Source organism: Diorhabda sublineata, chromosome 7 (assembly GCF_026230105.1).
Source record: "Diorhabda sublineata isolate icDioSubl1.1 chromosome 7, icDioSubl1.1, whole genome shotgun sequence".
In the NCBI taxonomy this organism is placed as follows: domain Eukaryota; kingdom Metazoa; phylum Arthropoda; class Insecta; order Coleoptera; family Chrysomelidae; genus Diorhabda; species Diorhabda sublineata.
In genome coordinates this window covers 8,819,865-8,842,783 of record NC_079480.1, presented here as the reverse complement: position 1 = coordinate 8,842,783, position 22,919 = coordinate 8,819,865, and the positions used below count along the sequence as shown (strand labels likewise).

At 31.0% G+C, this 22,919-nt stretch overlaps 2 protein-coding genes across 2 annotated transcripts; one reads left to right on the top strand and one right to left on the bottom strand.

Annotated features, from left to right (window-relative positions):
- Positions 1–1,074: 1,074 nt before the first annotated feature.
- On the bottom strand, positions 1,075–17,820 carry LOC130446469 (electron transfer flavoprotein-ubiquinone oxidoreductase, mitochondrial). The gene is made up of 8 exons (XM_056782745.1): positions 17,525–17,820; positions 17,281–17,370; positions 12,885–13,196; positions 10,953–11,285; positions 10,454–10,801; positions 9,178–9,468; positions 6,170–6,391; positions 1,075–4,717 (listed from the first exon to the last, which is right to left on the bottom strand). Exons 1-8 carry the CDS (start codon positions 17,556–17,558, stop codon positions 4,554–4,556), a joined length of 1,794 nt encoding a protein of 597 aa, XP_056638723.1. The 5' UTR covers positions 17,559–17,820; the 3' UTR covers positions 1,075–4,553.
- LOC130446470 (mitochondrial import inner membrane translocase subunit TIM44) lies at positions 17,794–22,286 on the top strand. Its single transcript, XM_056782746.1, has 3 exons — positions 17,794–18,089; positions 18,149–18,590; positions 21,188–22,286. The coding sequence occupies exons 1-3, from the start codon at positions 18,042–18,044 to the stop codon at positions 21,946–21,948; spliced, it is 1,251 nt and encodes a 416-aa protein (XP_056638724.1). The 5' UTR covers positions 17,794–18,041; the 3' UTR covers positions 21,949–22,286.
- The last annotated feature ends 633 nt before the right edge of the window (positions 22,287–22,919 follow it).

Below are 22,919 nucleotides of genomic sequence, written 5' to 3'. Positions count from 1 at the left end.
CTCTGGGGCTGGATTAAAGACCTACTACTAGAAATAAGAATCGAGAGAATACGAAACGTTATTCAGAGTATTTCGAAAGCAGAAATTGAGACTGCTGTTCAATCTACTCATCAAAGAATAAACGCTTGTATCGAAAATGATGGGCGACAATTTGAACATTTAGGTCGTCAGTTTCCCGGTGACAGCATAAGTAATATTGACATAATAATTGGAACTATTATTAGTAGAACAATGAAAGACAATTTTGAGGAGTCAAAATCTGTTGAAATCCGTTCAGTCAACCCGGAGTAATTTATGTTTAAAGGAAAATGTTTAAAATTTACACATTTTTTAGGATATCTCGTAATAAGAAAAAGTATCGACATACGGTTTTCGCTATTCTGTTGGTGATTTGATCTACTTTTATATTCCTTAATTAAAACTGCATGTTTCCATTAAACATTTTTCAAGGATAACTAGATTTAAAAAAATAAATAAATAGCATAGATAGGTTAAGTAGAACTGGACTACAGGCGTTTTTCCATAATAAAGCTCCCGCTTCCCCCCACCTCTTATTTGCAGAAATAGGCTAAAACTTGTAAAATCAAATATATGCTGAATTTCTTGAAGAATTCGATAATCATAGTTTAAATGCATCTTAATTAGGTAAAATTTGTAAATTATTCATTTGATAATTTTTGGTATTCAATTACGCCCTCTAGCCGAAGACCTACCACTTTGTGGGTTCCAGGTTTTTCTCGGGGTCACTTTTGTTATAAATTTTTTTCCCGAAGCTGTACTATAAACGGTTTTCGAGATATGGCCGAGAGCCATTCTTATTGGGATACCCGGTACAATGTTTTTCTTTGACCGAGTAACATATATAATCAAGAAAGGAACATTCATAGAAATTTTCAGAACTATATTCACTATACTTGAGACTGTCATCATCTGCAATAATTTTAAAAATTTGAAAAATGCTTTCAGCTAGTGGAAAAATGGTGGAAAATAAAACTCATCTGATCTAATCATCATCGTCTTGAAATAAATATTTATAAATAATTGGGTAGGTAAAAGGTTTAAATTAAACTTGTATTGTATGTAAATATATATTTCCCATCAATAACAATGTAGTATAGTACAAAAATGTAAGGTCCCGTTTAACGCGTAGATTACGTTCCATTAAAGTAAATTAAGGTCATAATACGAAACAGCGCTGAACTTGGCTATCCTAACAAGATATCTAATGTAATTTGCGTTCTGTTAGAATTTGTTGATAAGTGGATAAAGCATCTATAATACCCCATCTTGCATTTGAATTGTTGAAATTTTGAACAAATTGGCCAATAATTTCAGTTATAGTGGTCAAACTCCTTTTTACAAACGCCATTGGAAGTACTTCTTATTCTTCTTCGCAACCACTGGTATCAATATTTTCGTTTTCCTCTTGTTCAGTTAATTCCTTGACCTCATCATTAGAAATACTAATTGAACTTGAACTACTTCTTCGACGTCTTCCACATTTATCTCATCTAACCGGTTTGTTTTGCTAATTTCACTATTTCATCTATATCAACAGAGTGTCCAATGTCTTCGCTCTTACTAAATTTGGCCAAATGTTCTCCAAGAAAGGTTTATGGTTTCTACAGCATTCATTGGTCCATTGGTTGAATAAAGGCAATTGGGTTTAGCAACAAGAAAATTACTTCGACCGGATTGCATGTTGTTAAGTCTGATAAATTTGTTGAGTGGCTTGGAGCAATATCAATTAATAGTAGTGCTCTTTGTTCAAGTTTGTTGTTCAGCAGACGGGCAGAAATGTTCAGTGAATCAATAAGGGAACATTTTCATAGTTATCGATCATTTGTTATTAGACTTCCAAATTATATGTTAAGTTGATCTAGGAAGATATGTCTTTCATCGCTTTTGGATTTGGGATTGGTAAGCTAATAGTGGTTTTACTTTGAAGTCTCCGCTTGGGTTATCACCCAGTAGAAGCTTTAAATCTTGGTTTTCATTTCTTTTGGGATATCTAAGGGTTAGAAATGTTCGGATGGAGGATAGTTTCCTTGTTCAATCATTGTTTTCACTGTTGCTGGGAATTCAGCCGCCACTTTCGTATTACTACTTGCTGCTTCCCTTGTAATATTTATGTTGTGGAGATTATTTTGATTTTTAAATCTATTAAACCATCTTCGACTGCCTCTTCCTGAATGTAATTAAAAATTTTTCTAGTTTTTTCAATTATAATAGAATGACTTATTGGCATATTGCATTTAATTTTATCGTCAATCCATATACAGTCGTTTTTCCATTTTCCTCTATAATAATATTTTAAGAACGGAACATTCTAGTTGAGCTTGACGTAGTTACAGTTGCCAATGACAGTATTTTTTCTTGATTCTTAAGAAGTTACCAAATTCCATACAGCACTAATTTGAGATTGATGCTTATTCTAGTTGCTTCTTTTCTTGTTTTTCAATATCACCCATGATGTTTATACTTACAATAATGTCAATAAATGTTTCAAATGATGAAAAAGAAACACAATTACACTGTTTCGGATATGTTATATATACATATTTGGAAGCCTAGTTGCACACAATTTCAGATAATCCCCAGGATAAAATAAAAGATCGCTAAACTAAACAACGTTAAGCAAGGTCTTACTATCTCTTTCTTTATAAATAGTTTAAACAATAACAATTACTAGATATGTACATTAAATGAGAAATGTAAAAAAATAACATCAGTTGTATATTTCAAAAACATTTACCGTAATATTTACATACAATTAAATTGTGTAAAAATAATTATCAAAAAAGATCTTATTAAAATATTTCACATTCCTCTATTTAAAATTTAAAGTTATTAGTGAAATTGCCTATCATTAATCAGGCGATTCTATAACAAGACTTTCCAAAATAATCTAAAGAAATATTTTTAGCTGTGTGTGATAACACATTATCACATGCAATATTGTCAATTATCGTTCCAAGATATTTAGTCTTGACTTATTACCACCTGCAAACTGACAATAATGTCTGAAAGTTGTAAATTGCAAACAGTAATAAGCTCCTACTTCAAAAATAAATTTATTCCATCTTTCTCTCAGATTTACAATTGAATAAACATACACCATGTAAAATTTCATTTTATAATTCAATATTATAAAAACAAATGAAAATGTAGATATAAAATTATAGAATAATAATAAAATACAAATTTTATAAAAAATATAGCGAGTTTGTAGTTTTTGCAGATATATCTATTAATGTTTATTCCATAAATAAGAACCTAATGTTCATTGAAGTTGAGATACAAAATATCTTGGAACACACTGTACATTTTAAAAACTATCACTGTACCATGATAGTTGAAAAGTACCCCATAAAGTATTATAACAGCATATGAGCTCCTATGTCATTGATACAAAATTCTAAAAAATAGCAAGAGTCTTTTTAGTCTAGATTTCTGTTGGAATATTAAACAAAAGCAATGAAAATTTCAATGCCCAAATGCCTTTTATTGAACCCAAACCTTTCCGTGATCCATGAAAATGATAATTATTTGTGAAAAAAGGCTTTAGCAAAATGCATGTTTGATTTTAATTCTTTTAAAATGTGATAAGGGTCTAAAGATAACTCAATGAGGACAAAGCAAGTTAGAGTATCTTAGTTACTAAATTACAAATATTCTTAAGCTAATCCGTCACTGAACTAAAATAATGTCCAACTAGCCTGTGATAATGAACATGTGCTCCATTCTATTAGAATTACATGTTTATAATTAAAAACAATTATTAAATTCATTATTGATTTGATATTGTAGAAGAGCAGCTTTATGGTTTCTGCAAAATGTGGCTTCTTTTTCTAATTTGAGAAATCCATAGTCAGGATATCAATCAGATTTCATGCTAATAACAAAAAAAGGAAAATCATTATATAAGATGTCAAATCGTATCGAGGAGCAGATGCGAACACAACACTTTTTGGTCTTGAAACTACAAATACAACAAAAACAGAAGATATGAGGAAAGTGGGGACGGAAATACATAAAGAAATCAAGGGAGTGCGAGCAAGAGAAAAATAGAGGGAAATGTCTTTGACCTAGAATTCCAATTACTTTTGTTCGTGGATGCATAGCGCTAGTTCGCAATCCTTACATCCTTTATACAGTTTCCTCGATTTTTTTGACTTATGCTCTCTATTTATTCCTATTTCTTTTTCCACCTTACTAGTAGTAATTTCAGAACTGACTGTGTCATCTTTACTGCACTTGGAATGAACCAATTTTGATACTATATTTGTGACATTTTTTATTACCTAATATTATATTGGTGCACTTTATTTCCCAATAATAGATTGAAATGGAAGCTAAGGAAGTACCAGTTTTAGGAATAAAAGATTTTGAAAAGTCTTGACAGTTATTTTGTTATGTTTAACTACACTATACACCATCATATTCTCTATAGCAGCATTATTCAAAATATACCTTTCCAAAATATTCAAATAAAATTATGCTGATATATGAATATGATTTACTTTTAGTTTATTCTAACTCGTTCTTCTATTTTACATTCCATTGTATGCTGGTCCACCGCCACCTTCTGGTACGACCCAGTTGATATTTTGTGTTGGATCTTTGATGTCGCAAGTTTTGCAATGTATGCAATTTTGAGCGTTTATTTGCAATTTCATACCTTCACCCGATTCCAAAGGAACGTATTCGTACACTCCTGAAAAAATAAAAAAACATTCTTATTAGAATCTAAAGTGGCATTGATATAGAAATCTACTGAATGTATAGGTCAGTCAGGCGAACCATTTGAAAAATCTAGCTGGTGGGTCACTAAGTATTTGATTGAAGAAGGAATAAAGAAATTATTGATATATATATATATATATATATATATATATATATATATATATATATATTTAACGAAATCTTTGCCAGCAATATTATGAGCGTTATCTTATAGGGAACGTGGCAATGAAACACAAAGGTAGACTAATTTTAATATATTTTCCGAGCTTTCGAATACTTATGTATTCAATATTCAAAGTGACGTTGATAGAAATATTATTAATATTTCTATCAATAATTTTATTAATATTCATTTCTGTTTGAAGATTTCACAAATTTCATTGATAAAAATAATTTTTCACACAAATATATGGCCTCAAACATCGTTAAAAGAGCATTTGAAAGTTTCTTCATTGATATAAAATTATTTGGTAACGAATCTTATACATTTAATATATTTTCATTTTTTACAGTGGAATCAATATTATCTGCACATTTTCCTTTCCACTTCCAAAATCAAGTTTTCAAATTTTGTTTTCCATACTACACTGTTTTGAAATTTATCCTAACCACATAAATTCGGTTAACTCTATTGTTTCAAATATCATTTTATGTGGATATAAAATAAAATTAAATATATTTTCCCACTTTTTAAATTGATTTACTTCTTGCATAATCATTCAATAATTTTTATTCCATTTTCTTGAATGTAAAGATATCAAGTGTAGTGATAAATATTTTTATGTTTTTTGAATATCATTAAAACAATTAGTTCTCACCCTTGAAGTTTTTTATTCCGTTCATTAAAAGTGATGTCACATAAAAACATTAAATCATTCTACCAATGAATATTAGAAAATTCATCAAAACTGTTTTATTCACTCTTCTTTCATTATATACTGATCAAAAACTGTTAATTGTGCATAACCATTTACATCATTACTCGCATATAAAGCAATCAAATACATTTCTGCATAATTTAAGTCTCTATGTATTTGCAAAAAAATATTTTTTTCTAATCCTTTTACTCAATCTTTAAATGTGTTGCAATTTTGTAATCAAGGCTGTTTCTTTTAAATTAAATAAATTAAACATTGGTCGAAAATATATGACCTTATACGTCTTGTACTACGACTTGCACCAACTTTGAAACTGTATGAACTGTAAAGGTACATATTGTATTTCAATTCTACAATAACTACTATGAAATTATGCCAACATTGGTCAAATATATGACGATATACTTGTTCTATGACTTGCATTAACTTTTAAACTGCACGAACTGTAGAGTTACATATTCTATTTCATTACAGTTTTCAGTTTTTTCTATTATGCTAAAGTTCTAAAACTAAAAATAGAAGTTCTGGTTGAAAACTATATATACCTGCAGGACAAAATCTTCCTTCTGGACCGTCATAATTAGCAAGATTAACTTTCACAGGAACATCATCATCCAAAAGTGTTAGATGTGCAGGTTGATCACCTTCGTGATTAGTACCAGTAAGTGCAACAGAGGTGAGAAGATCAAAACTGATTTTACCATCTGGTTTTGGGTAATCGATTGGTTTGCACTCTTTGGCAGGTTTTAGCCTTTTATGATCAGGATCTAAAAGAAAAAAATGTTAATCTCTGAAAGATTTTATAATTTTCATTATAGTTCTAATTGGTGATAACCATCTTGTTGTACATTTAGAATACCCTGTTATGATTAGACATTATATGAGATATTAGTTTAAGAATTCTTTTGTATAAGATATATCTTTTTAAATTAGGGATAGTAAAAATATGACGAAATATGTGGAAAACGTTTATTATTACCGGTCGGAGACTAATATAAACTTTCTACTAAGTTCTAAAAAAAAATTTATTGATAAAAAGCATTTTAGTTTATACATTTACTATTGCAGAACCGAATAAAAGCTCCAATGCTAATTTTCGGTACCACTTTATACCCCGTCTCAAAGATTGAGATGCTTTTAGTTGGTCTGAAAAACCAATAAAAGCCTTTAATTCATTATAGTCCACAATTGCAAGTGGTTTTTCAATATCCCTACCTCTTAGATGGACTGTTTTTCCTTCAACTGTATGTTATGTTGTTAGAATTAATCAATTTCTTTCCCACAACTTCAGCAGGGTTTAGTTTTCTATTCGATCTTATGGTTCCAACTAAGTGTGTGTGGCGTTTTAGCAATTTTTGTGCAAGAATTACGTTTGTATAATAATTATCTGTGAAAAGCGTTCTACCGCTATCTAGAAGCTCGCCTGTAAGATGCGTTACAACACTGAATGATGCATTTTTATTTGACTCGTTATTGTCTTTTTCGCAATACACTTTGAGATTGTAAGTATATCCATTGTTAAATAGAGTTTGTACAGTTTTATTCCAAACTTGGTTTTTTGTTTTTAATGTGCTGTTTAAATTTTAGATGTCTAAAATGGAACTATCGTCTCATCAATACAAATATTTTTTCCAGGGTTAGTAATAACTTGAAACCTTTCAGTGAGTTTCTGTAACAAGGGAGTTATTTTATGAAGTTTATCAAATTCTACATCGCCTTTTTCTGTGGCAGTCTCGTTGTTATTGAAATGAAGCATGGACACTAGCTGTTCAAACTGGTTTCGAGTCATATGTTTTTATAATTGTTTTCAAAAAGATGATTTGTACTCCAGTAATCCCGTAGTTGTGGTTCTTTTAGTAGACCCATCCAAATAATAACTCTGAAGAATTTTTCAATTTCTTTCTGTAGGTTTCCAAGACTTGGATTTAAATTTTTGGGATTGTCTTTTTTGGTTAGTATTTGTCTCATAAACTATATAGCTTATAATATCGTCAGTCAGAAATAACTTGAAAACATCCACGAATTCTTTATCAAAAAGGTCATAGTACTAAGGCTTGGTTTCAACTTTCTCATTGAAGGGAAATCTTTCCAAATTGGAACTATCTACCAACTTCCATTGTATGTCTGAGGTGCTGGATTCTTCTTCTGGTTTGGAGTTGTTACCAGAATCATTTTGAAATTCGGCAATAACGGCCTTAATTTTTAGGGATGTATCTAAAAAAACAATTTATTACATCATAAAGTAAATAACTAACAGAGGACTAATGCCTATGGACTGAGATTGACTAAAATCGAGGCAGAGTTAAGCAGCGGCAGCCTGTATCTGCCTCGATTTTGGTCAAGCTGCCTCCCATAATCATCGTTCCTCTCTTAGTTAGTTACTATATGATTATATACATTTGTAGCAAAACAACATTGAATAAACTTATGGTCTCAGCCAGATCAGACGGATTATCTTCACTAATGTTCACTCGATTGAAAGATATACTGGATCCTGTGCTTTGTTCTTTATGTGAAAGGGTCTTATTTTTCAACCGTTTTCGATGTTGCTCTACTACTATTTCTGATTGACTTCCTTCATCGGGAATATATTTATCTGATGAGCCATTATCTGCATATAGATCATTATCAGCTGTTATATCCTCGTCAGACATAAGCTCGTCCCATAATTACTGGAGTCGTTGTTGATCTTTCTCCTAGAAGTCCATAGCGCACAACTTTTGCAAATAGTTAATGTCGTAGTGATCACCATTAAACTGAGAACCGAATACCGGCTAAAAACTCGGCGACGCGGACACGAATAAACACGATTTTTCCGAGACAATACATTCATGCCACATTGTCCATAGAACCAAATTTTGTTTTCCAGACCACGAGGCATGAGCGCAATGTTTCATTTTTTTCCCAAAAAATTAAACAATCTAGTGCCAGTCTAACGGAACCAATTTTTTTTTGTAAGTCCCGGGCTTAACTTTTTTTCCAACGGGACTCTATCCTTTCAAGAATTTTTTCATATTTTTAAAATGATATTTTATGTTATAAAAAATATTTTTGTTAGTGGCGGAGCGCGAGTGCCGTAACAGCTACGCGAAGCGTTATATTCAACATCAAATTAAAATTATAAATACTGGAGATGGAGTTTTGAAAGTTTTTTATTGAAAATTTCCTCCTCTTTAACGAGCTTTTTGCAAAATTGCTTAGATAGTAAAATTTTTCGAGCAATTAATGAAAAACTAAATAACATTTTTTTACCTTATTTTGTTAATAACATTTGCAATTTTTTACCTGCACCAAAATACTTCAAAAACATTTTTCTAGGAGTGATTCCGAATCCAACGAGCTACTGCTCCTATTTGTAGAACGTTTATCTTTATTTTTTAAAATTTTGAATTTGTTGACTAGACTATATGTATTTATGAACGTAGACAATAAAATCGAACAAATACAATTTCCACTACAGAGGTAAATTTCGAACTGAACGTAAAATATAATGAGCTTATTTATTAAAGACATTAATATGATATAATAAATATTGAAAACTCTTTTCCCTTACCTCCGTGTTTTAATGTCCATGGTTCCCTACCACCAAGAACAATAGAAATTCCACTATGTAGCAATCCACCATATAATCCGAACCTATTGTGGAAACTAGGTCTAATATTTCTAACCTGTCTCAATTCCCTCCAAATCCAACTATTTTTCAAATTATCTCCATATGTTTTTGGTTCAAATCCTTCAGTTCGTTGTTTTTCACTATTTATTGCTTCATAAACACTCTCTGCTGCCAACATTCCACTTTTCATTGCATTGTGAGTGCCTTTTACTTTCGGTACGTTGATAAATCCTACAAATAATAAGCTGATTTGCCTACGAAAGTGACTTGTGAAATTATATAGAATAAATAAAATATTACAATGATGTACAAAATCGCAAAATTACAATATAAAATATTTTTTTAATCTCTTAGTTAGTGACTTATTTGACATTGACTGCAAAAGTTAAAATGCAACCATCAGATATCAATTTTTAAAGTAGTATAAGAGGTTTGTCAAAAAATTTGAAATTCGTGCAACTCATGTTCCTCCTTGTTATATCCAGCCAGGGTATGGCCACCATCGTCTGGGTGGTCTTTTATGTCCATTAGACTCCAGAAGCAAGGTAGAGACGATATAATAATTGGTAGTGATGCACTGACTCTTTTTCTTGGTTACTTCACCTAGCATTGTTATTTTCATTTCTAAACCGCACACAAATACTAAATAAGATGTGAGGTTAGGAAATTGTCAAGTTTTACTTATGGAATTTTGACTAGTGGCAACCATGACGTAATGGCAAGAGACTTACATACTGTTAAGTATTCATCTATGCAATATATTGACCTTACAATAAATTGCATGCAATTCTTTGAATGTTGCCTTGCATCATGTCAAACGGCCTTTAACTGCTATAAGCACCTACAATTTACTGCAGGTTGCCACAGATCGCCAACTACGTGACATATTGACATGTGCTGCGGTTAATGCCTATTACCATTTTGTACTGGGTGCAGTTCTAACTTTTGGACATACAATTGGCTATTACCACAAGTAGTCAACTGAAACTTATATACATATTGGCTTTATGTAATTCTATTATATTTCAAATTGTCGTAATATATAATTAGATAATAATTAATATTAGAACTATCTTTTATAAATGCCACACAAAAAACTCAAAGAGGCCGTAGGTTCCCCACTTCTGGTATAGAGGGTGGTTGAATATAAAATACACTTCCATTTCAATCTTAGGTAGTTTTGAAAATTATTTGATACTAAACAATTAGTACTCACCTGCAGAATCTCCAATCAAACATCCTCCAGGAAAAGTCAGTTTAGGTAGACTTTGGAGTCCACCTTCGACAAGTGCCCTAGCACCGTAAGCTATTCTGTTACCTCCCTCAAAGTATCCTTTTACAGAAGGATGATGCTTAAACCTCTGGAATTCTTTAAAAGGACTTAGGTATGGATTACTATAATCAAGTCCAACTACAAAGCCGACAGCTATCATTGGTGTAGATTCATTGAGATGATAGAGAAATGAACCACCGTAAGTATGAATATCTAATGGCCAGCCAAACGTGTGTTCTACTCTCCCAGGTTTGTGTTTCGCGGGGTCAATTTCCCACAATTCTTTTAGTCCTACAAATCAATTATCGGAAGCTATTAAAAAATATTAAGATTGAAATAATTCTATCATAAAAAATAATCAATAAAACATTTATAGTGAATGTACAGAGATCATTTCAAAAAAATTATTCTTGGATTTGTTGTCGAATATTACAAGTCTTACCTATTCCATAAGTTTGAGCTTCGGAATTGCTCCTAAGATTAAACTTCTTGATAATCTGTTTTGATAGATGTCCATGGCAACCTTCAGCAAAAATCGTACATTTAGCATGTAGTTCCATACCTCGTTCGAAACTTTCCTTTGGACTTCCGTCTTTTGCAATACCAACATCATTTGTAGCAATTCCTTTGACACTACCATCTGGATGATACAAAATTTCAGAAGCTGCATATCCAGGATATATTTCAACCCCTAATGCTTCTGCTTGTTCTCCCAACCATCTTACAACGTGGCCCAAACGAACTATGTAATTGCCATGATTGTCCATTGGTAATCCTAGTAAAATAAGTAGTTTTACAATTGAATAATAGTAGAGGAAGAGGGGCCAAAAGATTACAATGAGATTTACTCAAGCGTCATGAAAACCTATTGAACTTTAAAATTTAGACTATAGGAAGAATATAAGGTGCTAAATTGTTCCTTAGTTTAAAAAGAATCATACAGATAAGTAGCAAATAAAAAATAATTTATTTGAGCATGTTATAATTCAAATGCACCCAATCAAAAAACTGATGTGTTATGTTATACAACTATTATCATAAAAAAAAATGAAATTGTTATAACTTAGAGGAAATAAAAAACGATCAGTTACCCTTCAAGCTGCTAGATTGTGTGCATGTGTCTCGATTTCAATCAAGTAAATAAAAAATTCTTCACGAAATTTTTTATTCCGGATGTGTATATTTTTTATTTTCTCATCATTTTTAACCTTGAATGTCCATGAAATATCTGCCTTCAATTTGAAATATTGTTATTTTTACAATCGATATTCATTAATGGTGACTCCAATATATTGGGTTGTTGACAAAGTAATTTCGGTTTTGTAGTATAAATTTTTTTTTAACAAAGAATAGTTTTTAATCTATTATATATTTTCCATTTGGCTCAATGACCTTTTGCCATCTTTCAGCTTCATGATTCCGCGCTCATAAAATTTCTGGACCTTATTAGCAAAAAACTGAACCAGGTGTGATTGAAGGTCATCGTCATTTGTGAAAGTTTGACCATTCAAAGAATTGTGCAAACTTCGAAATAAACGGTAATCGGAAGCGCCAGATCAGGGCTGAATGAGGAATGTGGCATCATTTCCCAGACAAGCTGCAATAGTCTCCCACGAGTTGCCAAAGATGTGTGGGGTCTTGCATTATCATTGTGCAACACAAAACCTTTCCGATTTGACGATTCTGGCCGTTTTTCTTCGATTGCTTCATCCAGTTTCATTAGTTGTTGATCGTTTGGTTCCTTGGAAACAGCTAAAAAAAAACAAGTATGCAATCGGTTGTACGTGACTATGATTTCACAGTCGCAGTTATGTTGCAGGTGTTGATTGATTTGATTATCACATTTTCGTTTATTTTTTCAATATGAGCGATCAAGAACTAAACCTCAAATTTGAGGAAGAAGTGGAAAAACGGCTTTTTATCGACATTCGACTATAAACGTTCTATCTGTCTGAGACAGTTTTTGTGCTGCTACGAACAGTCTAGAGTTCACATTTTGACTTAGGTAAGGATGGATCCAATATTCTCTCTGTACTCTGCGTTGCCTGCTGCACCAACTGATTTAAAACTGATTACAAGTCGTATACGTGCAATACTGTTGCAAGATCAACTGGTTTGCAACCTTTCAAAACAGTTGCATCACAGGCAGTTGACCTTAGTAGATCTTCTAGTAGTCCGAACATCTTCAAGCAGTAATTCAGAAATTATTGTAAATTTTCATTTCTTTCAACATACACATCAAAAGGAAATAATATGAACAAATTAATCTTATTTTAGCTAAATTATATACAGTGAAGCCACAATTTCAAAATGGCAAGATTACTCTATTAATATAAGTCACATTTGAAATTAAGATTAGATAACCAACGATTACCTTTGAAAATGGGAATATTGAATCTGCTAGTTTCAGTTAAAAATCCAAATTTATCTTCGGTTACTGGAGTATTAAGTGGAGCTCCTTTTTCTTTCCAATCTGGTATTAATTCGTTTAAACCTGATGGTTGTATCACAGCTCCAGATAATATATGCCCACCTACTTCAGAAGCTTTCTCTACCAAACATACACGGAGTTCTTTGCCATCTTTTTCTGCAAGCTGCTTTGCTCGAATAGCAGCACTCATACCTGCTGGTCCACCCCCTACTATAAGTATATCTGTCTCGTCTGTGAACCTCTCCATGTTGACATCTAAAAATACGCTTATGTTGTAAGAGTGTGGCAAATTAAACACCAAAGTGTACACGGTTTAATATATATTCCGACCTTTCGAATACTATGTATTCATCATCGGGGATATATTTTACATTGTATTCTGATCATAATTTCAGTTCCCAATGATGAATACATTAGTATTCGAAAGCTCAGAATATGTATTAAACAGAATACATTTTGGTCCTAAGGATATTTGAACTTCAATTCATGTCATCCTGTCACAAAAAAGATCAGTGATAATAAGTTCGGCTGATAGATAGAAAAATGCATTGAAAGAAAACAATTATAAGAAAAAAATGATAATCAACATATTCAAGAAAAGGATATCTATAATAAATTAAGAAAGAAAACAAAAACTAAACATAAAACATTTTTCCTTGCCATATGTACAACGATTTTCCCAACAACTATTGAATTCTTTCAATAAATGTGGTATTAGTTTATGAAGTACATAATATATTATTAAAATTATTTCACTAAACTACAATCTAAAACACCAAAAAACAAAAGAAATAATATTATACATCATGTACCTTCTACTGCCTGCAACACTGTCTACATAGGGCAGACAACTCAGTATTTACAAAATAGACTAAAAGGTCATCACTACGATAAAAAATTAACTGCATTAACAAACCACGAGATATGGGTCATTCCATGTCAATTCAACAAGACAATTTCACCAAACACCTCAGATTTTTATGAAACTTGGTACATTTCTTCTATATATAGAGATGAATAACACAACCAAATTTTGTATTTTCATCTCATATACTTTTGAGTTATGGCACTTGAAAGTTTTGTCATTTCTCAATTTCCAAGCCTTGGATAGTGCCGAGTAAAACTTTTATTAGAATAGAAAAAATTCTCATTCGCTTATTCGACACCCAATCTGGTGAAACTTTTAAGGTAGGATCTTATAAGTATAAGGAATTGAAAAAATATGTAACAGAACCCCAAGGTATAAAAAAAATATATTTTGGAGGTTTTAAAATCTTAAAAATGCAAGCATGGCTCAGGATAAAATTAAATATCTCAAAAATCGAATGAGATAATCAAGAATTTTCCCCCCTTTATTATCTGCATGAAATGGGCTGTAATTTAATAAAATAAAATTTTTGTGTATTTTCTTCCTTCTATTTATTGAGACCATTGCAAGTTACAATATATTAAGTACCAGCAATGGGAGGTTGTACTATCTCAATGGCTACAGATGGTTCCAAAAACCATAATTAATAATGTCAACAATTTAACAAAAAGCACTCTTGTTATAAGAAGGTATAAGATGCTTCTACATTTTGTTTTTTAATTCAAATGTTCATTTAGAAATCTTAGTTTAACATACTACTGAACCTAAGTTCATTCATTTTATAATAGATTAGACCACAGAAATAAACAGGCAGATAATCTACTCTGAGCAAGTTGCAACATTAGTTATGAGCCAGTCTGTTAGTAGTGTCCCTAGAGTTAACAGTGATATAAACATAGTGTTAGTGTCTGTGTCTGAGTGCCGATTTAAGTTTTTATTTTTTATAATGTATTTGTAAAGAAGAAAAATTTAACATAGTTTTAAATCAATTTTGATTAGAAATGGACAGTGTAATGTAGGGCTATTAAAACTGACAGAATACCACAAACTAACTTATGTTATAAAAATTCTCTAAATTCTTCTTTAACGGACGTCAGATGGCTAGTGGAATGCAATCTGTTTATGTCATTTGTACCAATCATCAAAATGTGTTGCTCTTAATACATGCAGCAAACTGGAAGAGAGTCACAAAGATCTACAGAATCTTCTTTTATGTGGAAATCTGAAAACTGCATGTTTAAGCGATGTGAAAAATGTCCAACGAAAGACTATCTAACAACATTCTTACAAACGAAGTGGGTAGCTATATACAATCACAGATAATAACACAAAACTTCAGCTATTGATGAATTTGTCTATGAATTGACAACAAAAATAGAAAAACTGGCATAATGGAATGCGACAGTGTTGGAGGAACTGTTAAAAGGTTAGCGAGAGAAGCAAGTCTTCAAAGGCCTCTTCAAGACCAAATACTGATTGCAACTACCTTTTACAACTTTTGTAAATCAAACATTTAAAAAATAAATTGCTACTTAATTTCTAAAGAATCAGCAGATACCATTCTCCGACAGCTTGAAACACGCTTTGAAAACATGGATACTCTTCCAGGTACAAGAGGTTTTCATAACTTCAGACCCTTGGAATATTCTGGTACATTAGAAGCAAGGCGAATCAGTACGGATGAACACCTTAGCCTAACGAACAATTTAAGGAGAGAATTGACTTTAAATGTGAAAGAAGAAAATTTGTACCCCTATCACTGCATTGCTTGAAAATGCGACAATCTCTGGTTCTTTGGAATAACAACAAATGTTGCCACAGACGACGGAGACGTAAGAGTAAAATTTCTTCATCTGGCAAGATCGGCCCCCTCATTTTACTGGCCAAAACGAGATGATGTATGTGATGTGCTTATTCCGCATATTCTTGCAGTGGTTGAGACTCCACACACCTCGACAGGAAGAACAAATCAATTATCAACCGAGTGCATAAAATTAAGCTTTCAAATACAATGAATAGTGAACTATGATTTCCAAATATTAAAATGGAATTTATTCTTCTCCAACAAACTGTACCCATTCATTAAAACCAGGAGAACTTTCACATTGCTTGTAATTAATATATTGTAAATTGCAATGGCTTCAATAAATAGAAGACAGAAAATACACAAACATTTTATTTCATTAAATTGAAGCCTATTTTATAATTATATAATTTAGAGAGAAAAAATTCTTGATTATCTCATTCCATTTTTGAGATATTTAATTTTACACTAAGCCATGCTTGCATTTTTAAGATTTTGAAACCTCTAAAATATATTTTTTTTATATTTTATGTTCAACTTAGGGTTCTGTTATATATATATTTTTTTCAATTCCTTACACTTTTAAGAACCTACCTTAAAAATTTTACCAAGATTGGGTGTGAAATAAGTGAATGAAAATTTTTTTTATTCTAATAAAAGTTTTACTTGGCACTATCCAAGGCTTGGAAATTGAGAAACCACAAAACTTTAAAGAGCCATAAGTCAAAAAGTCTGTGAGATAAAAATTCAAAATTTGGTGGTTTTATTCATATCTGAAGATAGAACAAAAGTAGCAAGTTTCATGAGAAGCTGAAGTGTTTGGGGAACAAATTATTATTTTTTGGTTAAATTGATGTGGAATAACCTATACATCAAATATCTTATATTGATTGTGATCCTGTCTATATAGGGCAGACATCTCAGTATTTAGAAAATAGACTAAAAGGTCATCAATACGATAAACAAATTAAACTGCATTAATAAACCACGATATCAAAAAAACATATGCTCAATTATGAAGATTGGAAAATTCTTGAAAAAGAATCAAATACAGGGAAAAGGGAAAATTTAGAAATAGTTCATATTGATAAGAACGAGAAAGCTATCAATGATAAAAAAGACCTAAATAATTTAATAAAATTTACAGCTCCAAATTTTAATATAAATATATTTGTCAGAGTCAAGTAAGTCATATTTTGATAAAGACCTCAACAGGTTGAAACATCAAATTTTTATATTATTTATATACTTACTTGACTCTGACAAATAGATAGAATTACTGAACACTTTTTTAAATATTTTGATTATAAAGTTCATCCTTTTCACCTTTTACATTGAAATAATTAATTTCAAGTCACCATTTATCAAAAAAATAATCTACACATAATTGATATAAACAGATTATTCTAACTATAATAGTACTCTTAAAACATATTGCTTGTGAAACTTTCACCAATTATAATATTTATATTAACTTGTGAATAAGCTTATGCTGGAATACACTGTTCAATAAAAAACACAAGAAATTTTAAGGTATTTCCTATTTTTTGTTCAGAATATCTCATTTCTAAATTGGCTTGGTTACAATACTCAATTAAAAAGCGACCGCCAACTTTGATGACTATTTATAATAAATAATTTGGAAATATATATAAACAAATACATACCCTTCCATCTTGGATCTTTTTCCCTTGGATGTACTGTATAGTGAGTTGTAATTTGTGAATATTCTTTCACCCGAAGATGCACCTGTTTTGCTAAAACGTAAATAAAAATTGTAGAACCTATGTAACTCGAGTGTATTAGTAAAAGTGCAAAGGTTAATCCATGGGTCAAACTATAACATACAATAACCCTGAAAAGTATTCATATGAAATGTGTGTTATTGAAATTGCAATTTGCTATACAAACCTAGTTTGGGTATACTTTTTAGTTTAGATAACATTTCTTAGTCTTCATTAATTAATTAGATATAAAACACAAATAACATAACAAGAAACTAATTTAAAACTTTTCGTCAAAGCTATCCAGTGGACCTTATATACACTAAGTTATCAGCTGTTATTGAGTGAAAAACAAAAGATAAGTCAGAAGTATAGATTTGTTTGTTTTGTTCACTAGAGTAATTACACGTCAATTTACAGTTGTACACTAACTGTTCTGGTGTACTATTAAATGTTATGTAATAAATAAGTCAACCTAACCTCTAAAACCTTTTCAATTTGAAGTCGCATGTCAGTCCGGTCAATGAAAATGTCACAAAAATAATTTTTTTGTATAACTCATACATAAGCCTTTATTTACTGGCCAATTTCATCTTCTATCACGATATAACATCCCAAAAAAGAAAGATAAATATTTAGAATTATCTATTTTTAAGGTTATGAATGTTAAGAACGTGACGAACAAATAATATACATAATTGAAGATGTACAGATTCCACAGAGTTTCATTTAGAGTTTTTATTAACAATGGGGTAAGTTTTCTCTAATGTTTAATATCTGATTTAGTACTAATGTAATTCATATTATTTAGTTTCGGCAGTATTCCCAACAACCCGCTAAGAGGTCTTCTTTTATTGGTCGACTTTATGAAAATTTCAAAGAGGAAATGTCGAAAAATAAAGAGATGAAAGAATCGTTAAAAAAATTCCGGGAAGAAGCTCAAAAATTAGAACAAAGTGATGCATTAAAAGCTGCCCGCCAAAAATTCGAATCTGTAGAGAAAGAGGCCAGTAAAGGTAGTGAAGTATTTAAAGACAGTTTAGGCTCTGTTAAACAGAAACTTAAAGGAGTAATAGACGAAGCTAGTAAATCTGATTTTGCTAAAAAAGCAGGAAAGTTTACTGAAGAAGTTGGTAAAACTACTCACAAATTAAGTGAAACAGCTCAAGAAATCAGTAAAACTGGGGCATTTCAAAGTATATCTCAAGCAACTAGAGCTGTTAAACAGGAAATAGACAATACCAGTATAGAAGGTTTGTAGATAGTATATTTATTTTTCTTATTTCTGATATTTCAGTAGATTCTATGAGAACTGGGCAGATCAAAATCCTGATTTAAACCATCGGATTTTTTTAATAAAAATTATATTTAAAATCAAACCATAAATTTGTTACATCTTTCTCTTTTAATTCACACAAGCAGTTATATTATTTACCTTTCATAATATCTATCTAAGAAATAGTCAAAATACTCAACAGTTAAAAAAATACCGCAAAAAACAGAAAAACAAATTATTTTCAATTTTCTTTGAAGGACTTGATTGAAGGTGAGGGGCCAACAATTCTTTTATTGGGCACTTTTTGAAAATATAATCATTTACTTATGTATATTTTCATTTTCTTCACTTCAAATCTTAATTGTAGCTTATTAAGCTTTTTCCATATTCGCTGTAAGCTGAAGTTGTATTTTCTTGTAGGTATAGCTTTCCTAAATTTCAACCTGTTTTTGATCCATACACTCATCCAAAGTGAGACATAGTTGTATTTGAAATGTAGGATTGGCCATTTAGGTGCATCTAAGTTATTTGAAACTTTTATCACCAAAGTTTTTCCGCAGAGGAATTTCCTCTGCTTTTTGCTCATGTACAAGATCCTTTTCTGTTTGGGCATATTCTTTTCCTATTTGCTCTCTTGTCATCACTAAAATGTGTTTTTATGTAAATGTTTTCAGTTTCTCCTATAAAGATTCTTTTTCACCTGCTTTTCACCAGTCAATACTGGAGAGTTCTGTTGTTATTTTCTGAATGAACAATAATTTCGAACTGACTCCAACTGGGCATTGAATGGCAGCAGCTCACTTTGTTTGTACATTTCTAGATCGTTTTCAAGATTTTTTTGTACTCTTTTAAACTATACAACTTTTTAGATGAATTAGTTGAATCTTCCTCATATCGATGCAGAAAAATACGTATTTTTTCAGGGGATAACTGTAGATTTTCAAATGATTTTCTTCCTCGGCAAATTATTCAAGGTAATTGCCACAAGTTTTAAAATATTCAGGTAGTATTCAGCAGCTCGCAACTGTATTGCAAGTATTGGTATCAATTTCTCTTCAGTTTTCTTCTCATATTTGACTAGCAAATCTCACTAAAAACAGTCAGTGATAGTGTTCCAACGTACATATCTTGGCAGAACTAAGGTTTTCCCTTCTGCTTGGCTGAAATTTGTTCTGGCGAAAGATTATTTTGGAAATATTTAACAATTTGTTCCCTTAATGTTTTTTATTTCCAAATCTTTTCCCAAGAGGTTCAAAATAAGGGCAGAACATCCATATGTTATTATGTTTTTGTTTTTTTTTTCTATAATTATGCTTGACATGTTTGTTGTAGTATCTGTTACAATGGATTCATATTTTAATTGACAGTCTATTTTCAGCAGTAATTGCTGCACAAGTTATCAGTTCATTATGAATGTTAGACCATCCATTGAATGACATGTTGGTCTTTGAAGGATTAAAAACATTTAATTTTTTCTATAAACTCAGGAATAATAAATCAAGTGCTGATGAACAAAAAATCTTCATTTTGAGCAAAGCATCATATTTTAATATAGTCCAGTCATTATTCCATGAGCTCTAGTCAAAATCATGTGTTTCTATGTATTTTGAAGTGCTCTTTCCATTGTCATAAAAATCAGAGAGCAAACTCTTCAAAAGGGCCCAAAATAGGGAAACATGGTCATTTTCTCAAAAAAAAATGAGAATTAACGGGAAAAAAGTACTCTGATTATAAAATTGAGCAAAAGGGAGGGAAATTTTGCTAAAGAAATGTACTCCTAGAAATAATAAGTACAGTATTTTGATCTATTTAATTTTATTGTCATTGTTAAATATTAAAATTTATATTGTAAATGTCAAACCTCACAAGTCATTGCTTATGTTTTATATCTTTATGTATGAATACTACAAAAACAACTGACAAAATATTTTTAAAGATTATTATTATTGCTTATCGCCGTAACTCTCACGCGATTGTCTACAATTTATGAAATAAATAATTATATTTAATACAACGGAGAATAAATACTTGAATATTTCCATTTATTGTATTATTTTTTAACAGACTTACCTTGATGCCTTGGCACTTCGAACTTCAGCAGAATTAAACCGGGAATATTATCAAACTTTGCCTAAATAAATCCTTTATCACACATGGCTAATCGGAACCAACTAACAACTCATTTTTTAGCAATAAATTTTAGGTATTATTGTTTAGTAGCGTGTATTAGCCATAAAGGCTGTTAGACTGTTATTAAATAGCTATAACATTATGACGTCATAAGTATGATGACCAATCATGGAGTGTATAGAGGCATGTGATTTTTTCTAATTTCATCAATTTTTAATTGCTTATAATTAATTGAAAAAAAAGGTTTAAGGTTTTCGAAGTTGTTTGCATTGAATAACAATATTATTAATAATAAAGTTTTAAAATACATAAAAAATTTTTTTTTCAAAATTCCTATTGGCATATTATTGGAATTAGGCTGGTTAGCGATTTTATATTGATATTTCTGTTCTCCAAAATATATTCTAACACTGTGTAGTTAACTTTGTTTTCAATTTATTTTAGGTAGAGTATATGTCAGCCCCAAAAAGTTGAGAAAACGAACTGAAACTAGTGCAGTGATACATCAGAAATATTATGAACCCAATACAGATGCTACTGGAATAGAACTCCACAAAGACTCAAAATTCTATGAATCATGGCAAAACTTTAAAGAAAATAATCCCTATGTACACAAAGTTATGGATTGGAAATTAAAATATGATGAAAGTGAAAATCCAATTATACGTGCTTCGAGGATGCTAACAGAAAAAGTTGGCGATATCATGGGAGGACTGTTCCAAAAAACTGAACTGTCTGAGACTTTGACAGAAATTTGTAAGATAGATCCAACATTCGATACAAAACGATTTTTAAAACAATGCGAGACTGATATAATTCCAAATATTCTTGAAGCCATGACAAGAGGAGATTTAGAAATCTTGAAAGATTGGTGCCATGAGGGCCCCTTCAATCTCTTTGCAGTACCTATCAAAGAAGCATATAAAAAGGGATATAGAATTGAATCAAAAATACTTGATATTGATCATGTAGATTTAGTGATGGGTAAAGTAATGGAACAGGGACCAGTTTTGATAATCTCCTTTACTTCTCAACAAGTAATGGCAATTCGAGATGCAGCTGGTAGCATAGTTGAAGGTGATCCAGACAAAGTAATGAGAGTGAATTATGTATGGGTACTTTGTAGATCAGCAACAGAGCCTGACCCCAGAGCAGCTTGGAGACTACTAGATCTATCTGCCAGCAGTAACGAACAGTTTGTATAAACTAAGCAAATATGTGATATGTGACATTGGAAAATGTTTGAACTACCTTATTGTTATTAATTTACAAGGAAGATTCAAATCAGGGAAGCTGGGTGTAAATGAAGATTCAGCAGGAAGTTTACAATGAAAGGGTACCGAATAAAAATTTTGGAATTTTCAAATTCAAATATTTATAATTAAACAAACACACCTTGGTTACATCAATTTATAAGGCAGGGTCTAAATTCCTTATATATGATTCTGTTGAAAATTGTTTACATTTCTTATTGTATATAAATGTATATATTTGAGAAAATCATTCAATTTTTTCAATAAATACTGTTAATTTCTCTATTCAATATTTCATTTATCTTATTCATTATCATGCTGTTTAATCACTTGGATTATGGCTAGCGCTTGGGGCGCCTACATATCCCTTTATTGGGGTAGATTACTCCCCTTGTTCTTTTGTTATTGTTTTTTGTTGATCTTAGCTTCATTTGTCAGCTTTCTCCATTCTTTTCTGTTTTTGCATTTGGCTTTCCAGTCCAGTATTTCTAGGAATCTGGTATCTTCTTCAATTTGATTTCTTCGGGTATTTCTTGGTGTGCCTCTGCCTCTAGGCCATAGTAATCCTCACCACAATTTCTGTAAGTTTCCTTCTCATGATGTGTCCTGCCCAATTTAGTCTTTGTGCTGTTACATATTTCCCAGTTCTTCTTTTTATTTTTCTTCAATATTCTCTCTCGATCTCCTGTAATATCTTCAGGTCTTCCTTTTTATTTAAGAGAGTTGTTTCCATGGCGTGCGCAATCACTGGTCTTATCAATGTTTTATATATTTTTAGTTTGTTCTTTTTTACCAATTTTTGACTAACTTTTTATTTCTTACAAATGTTCGATATAATTTTTGTATTCTCTCTTTTATTCTTTCTTAAAACGTCTGTCTAATATGTATTTCTTTGTCCTTATATGGTCCATTCCTCTTTCGTC

What these genes read in the sequence shown, in the direction of transcription:
- LOC130446469 (XM_056782745.1), bottom strand. Translation starts at nt 17,558, where the DNA reads ATGTTATCTAAACTAAAAAGTATACCCAAACTAG. An exon ending in AAAAGATCCAAGATGGAAGG is followed by an intron (nt 13,197 to 17,280) that starts GTATGTATTTGT and finishes GCGTATTTTTAG; the next exon opens with ATGTCAACATGGAGAGGTTC. An exon ending in ATGGACATTAAAACACGGAG is followed by an intron (nt 6,392 to 9,177) that starts GTAAGGGAAAAG and finishes TTTTTCTTTTAG; the next exon opens with ATCCTGATCATAAAAGGCTA.
- LOC130446470 (XM_056782746.1), top strand. Translation starts at nt 18,042, where the DNA reads ATGTACAGATTCCACAGAGTTTCATTTAGAGTTTTTATTAACAATGGG. An exon ending in GAGTTTTTATTAACAATGGG is followed by an intron (nt 18,090 to 18,148) that starts GTAAGTTTTCTC and finishes CATATTATTTAG; the next exon opens with TTTCGGCAGTATTCCCAACA. An exon ending in AGACAATACCAGTATAGAAG is followed by an intron (nt 18,591 to 21,187) that starts GTTTGTAGATAG and finishes AATTTATTTTAG; the next exon opens with GTAGAGTATATGTCAGCCCC.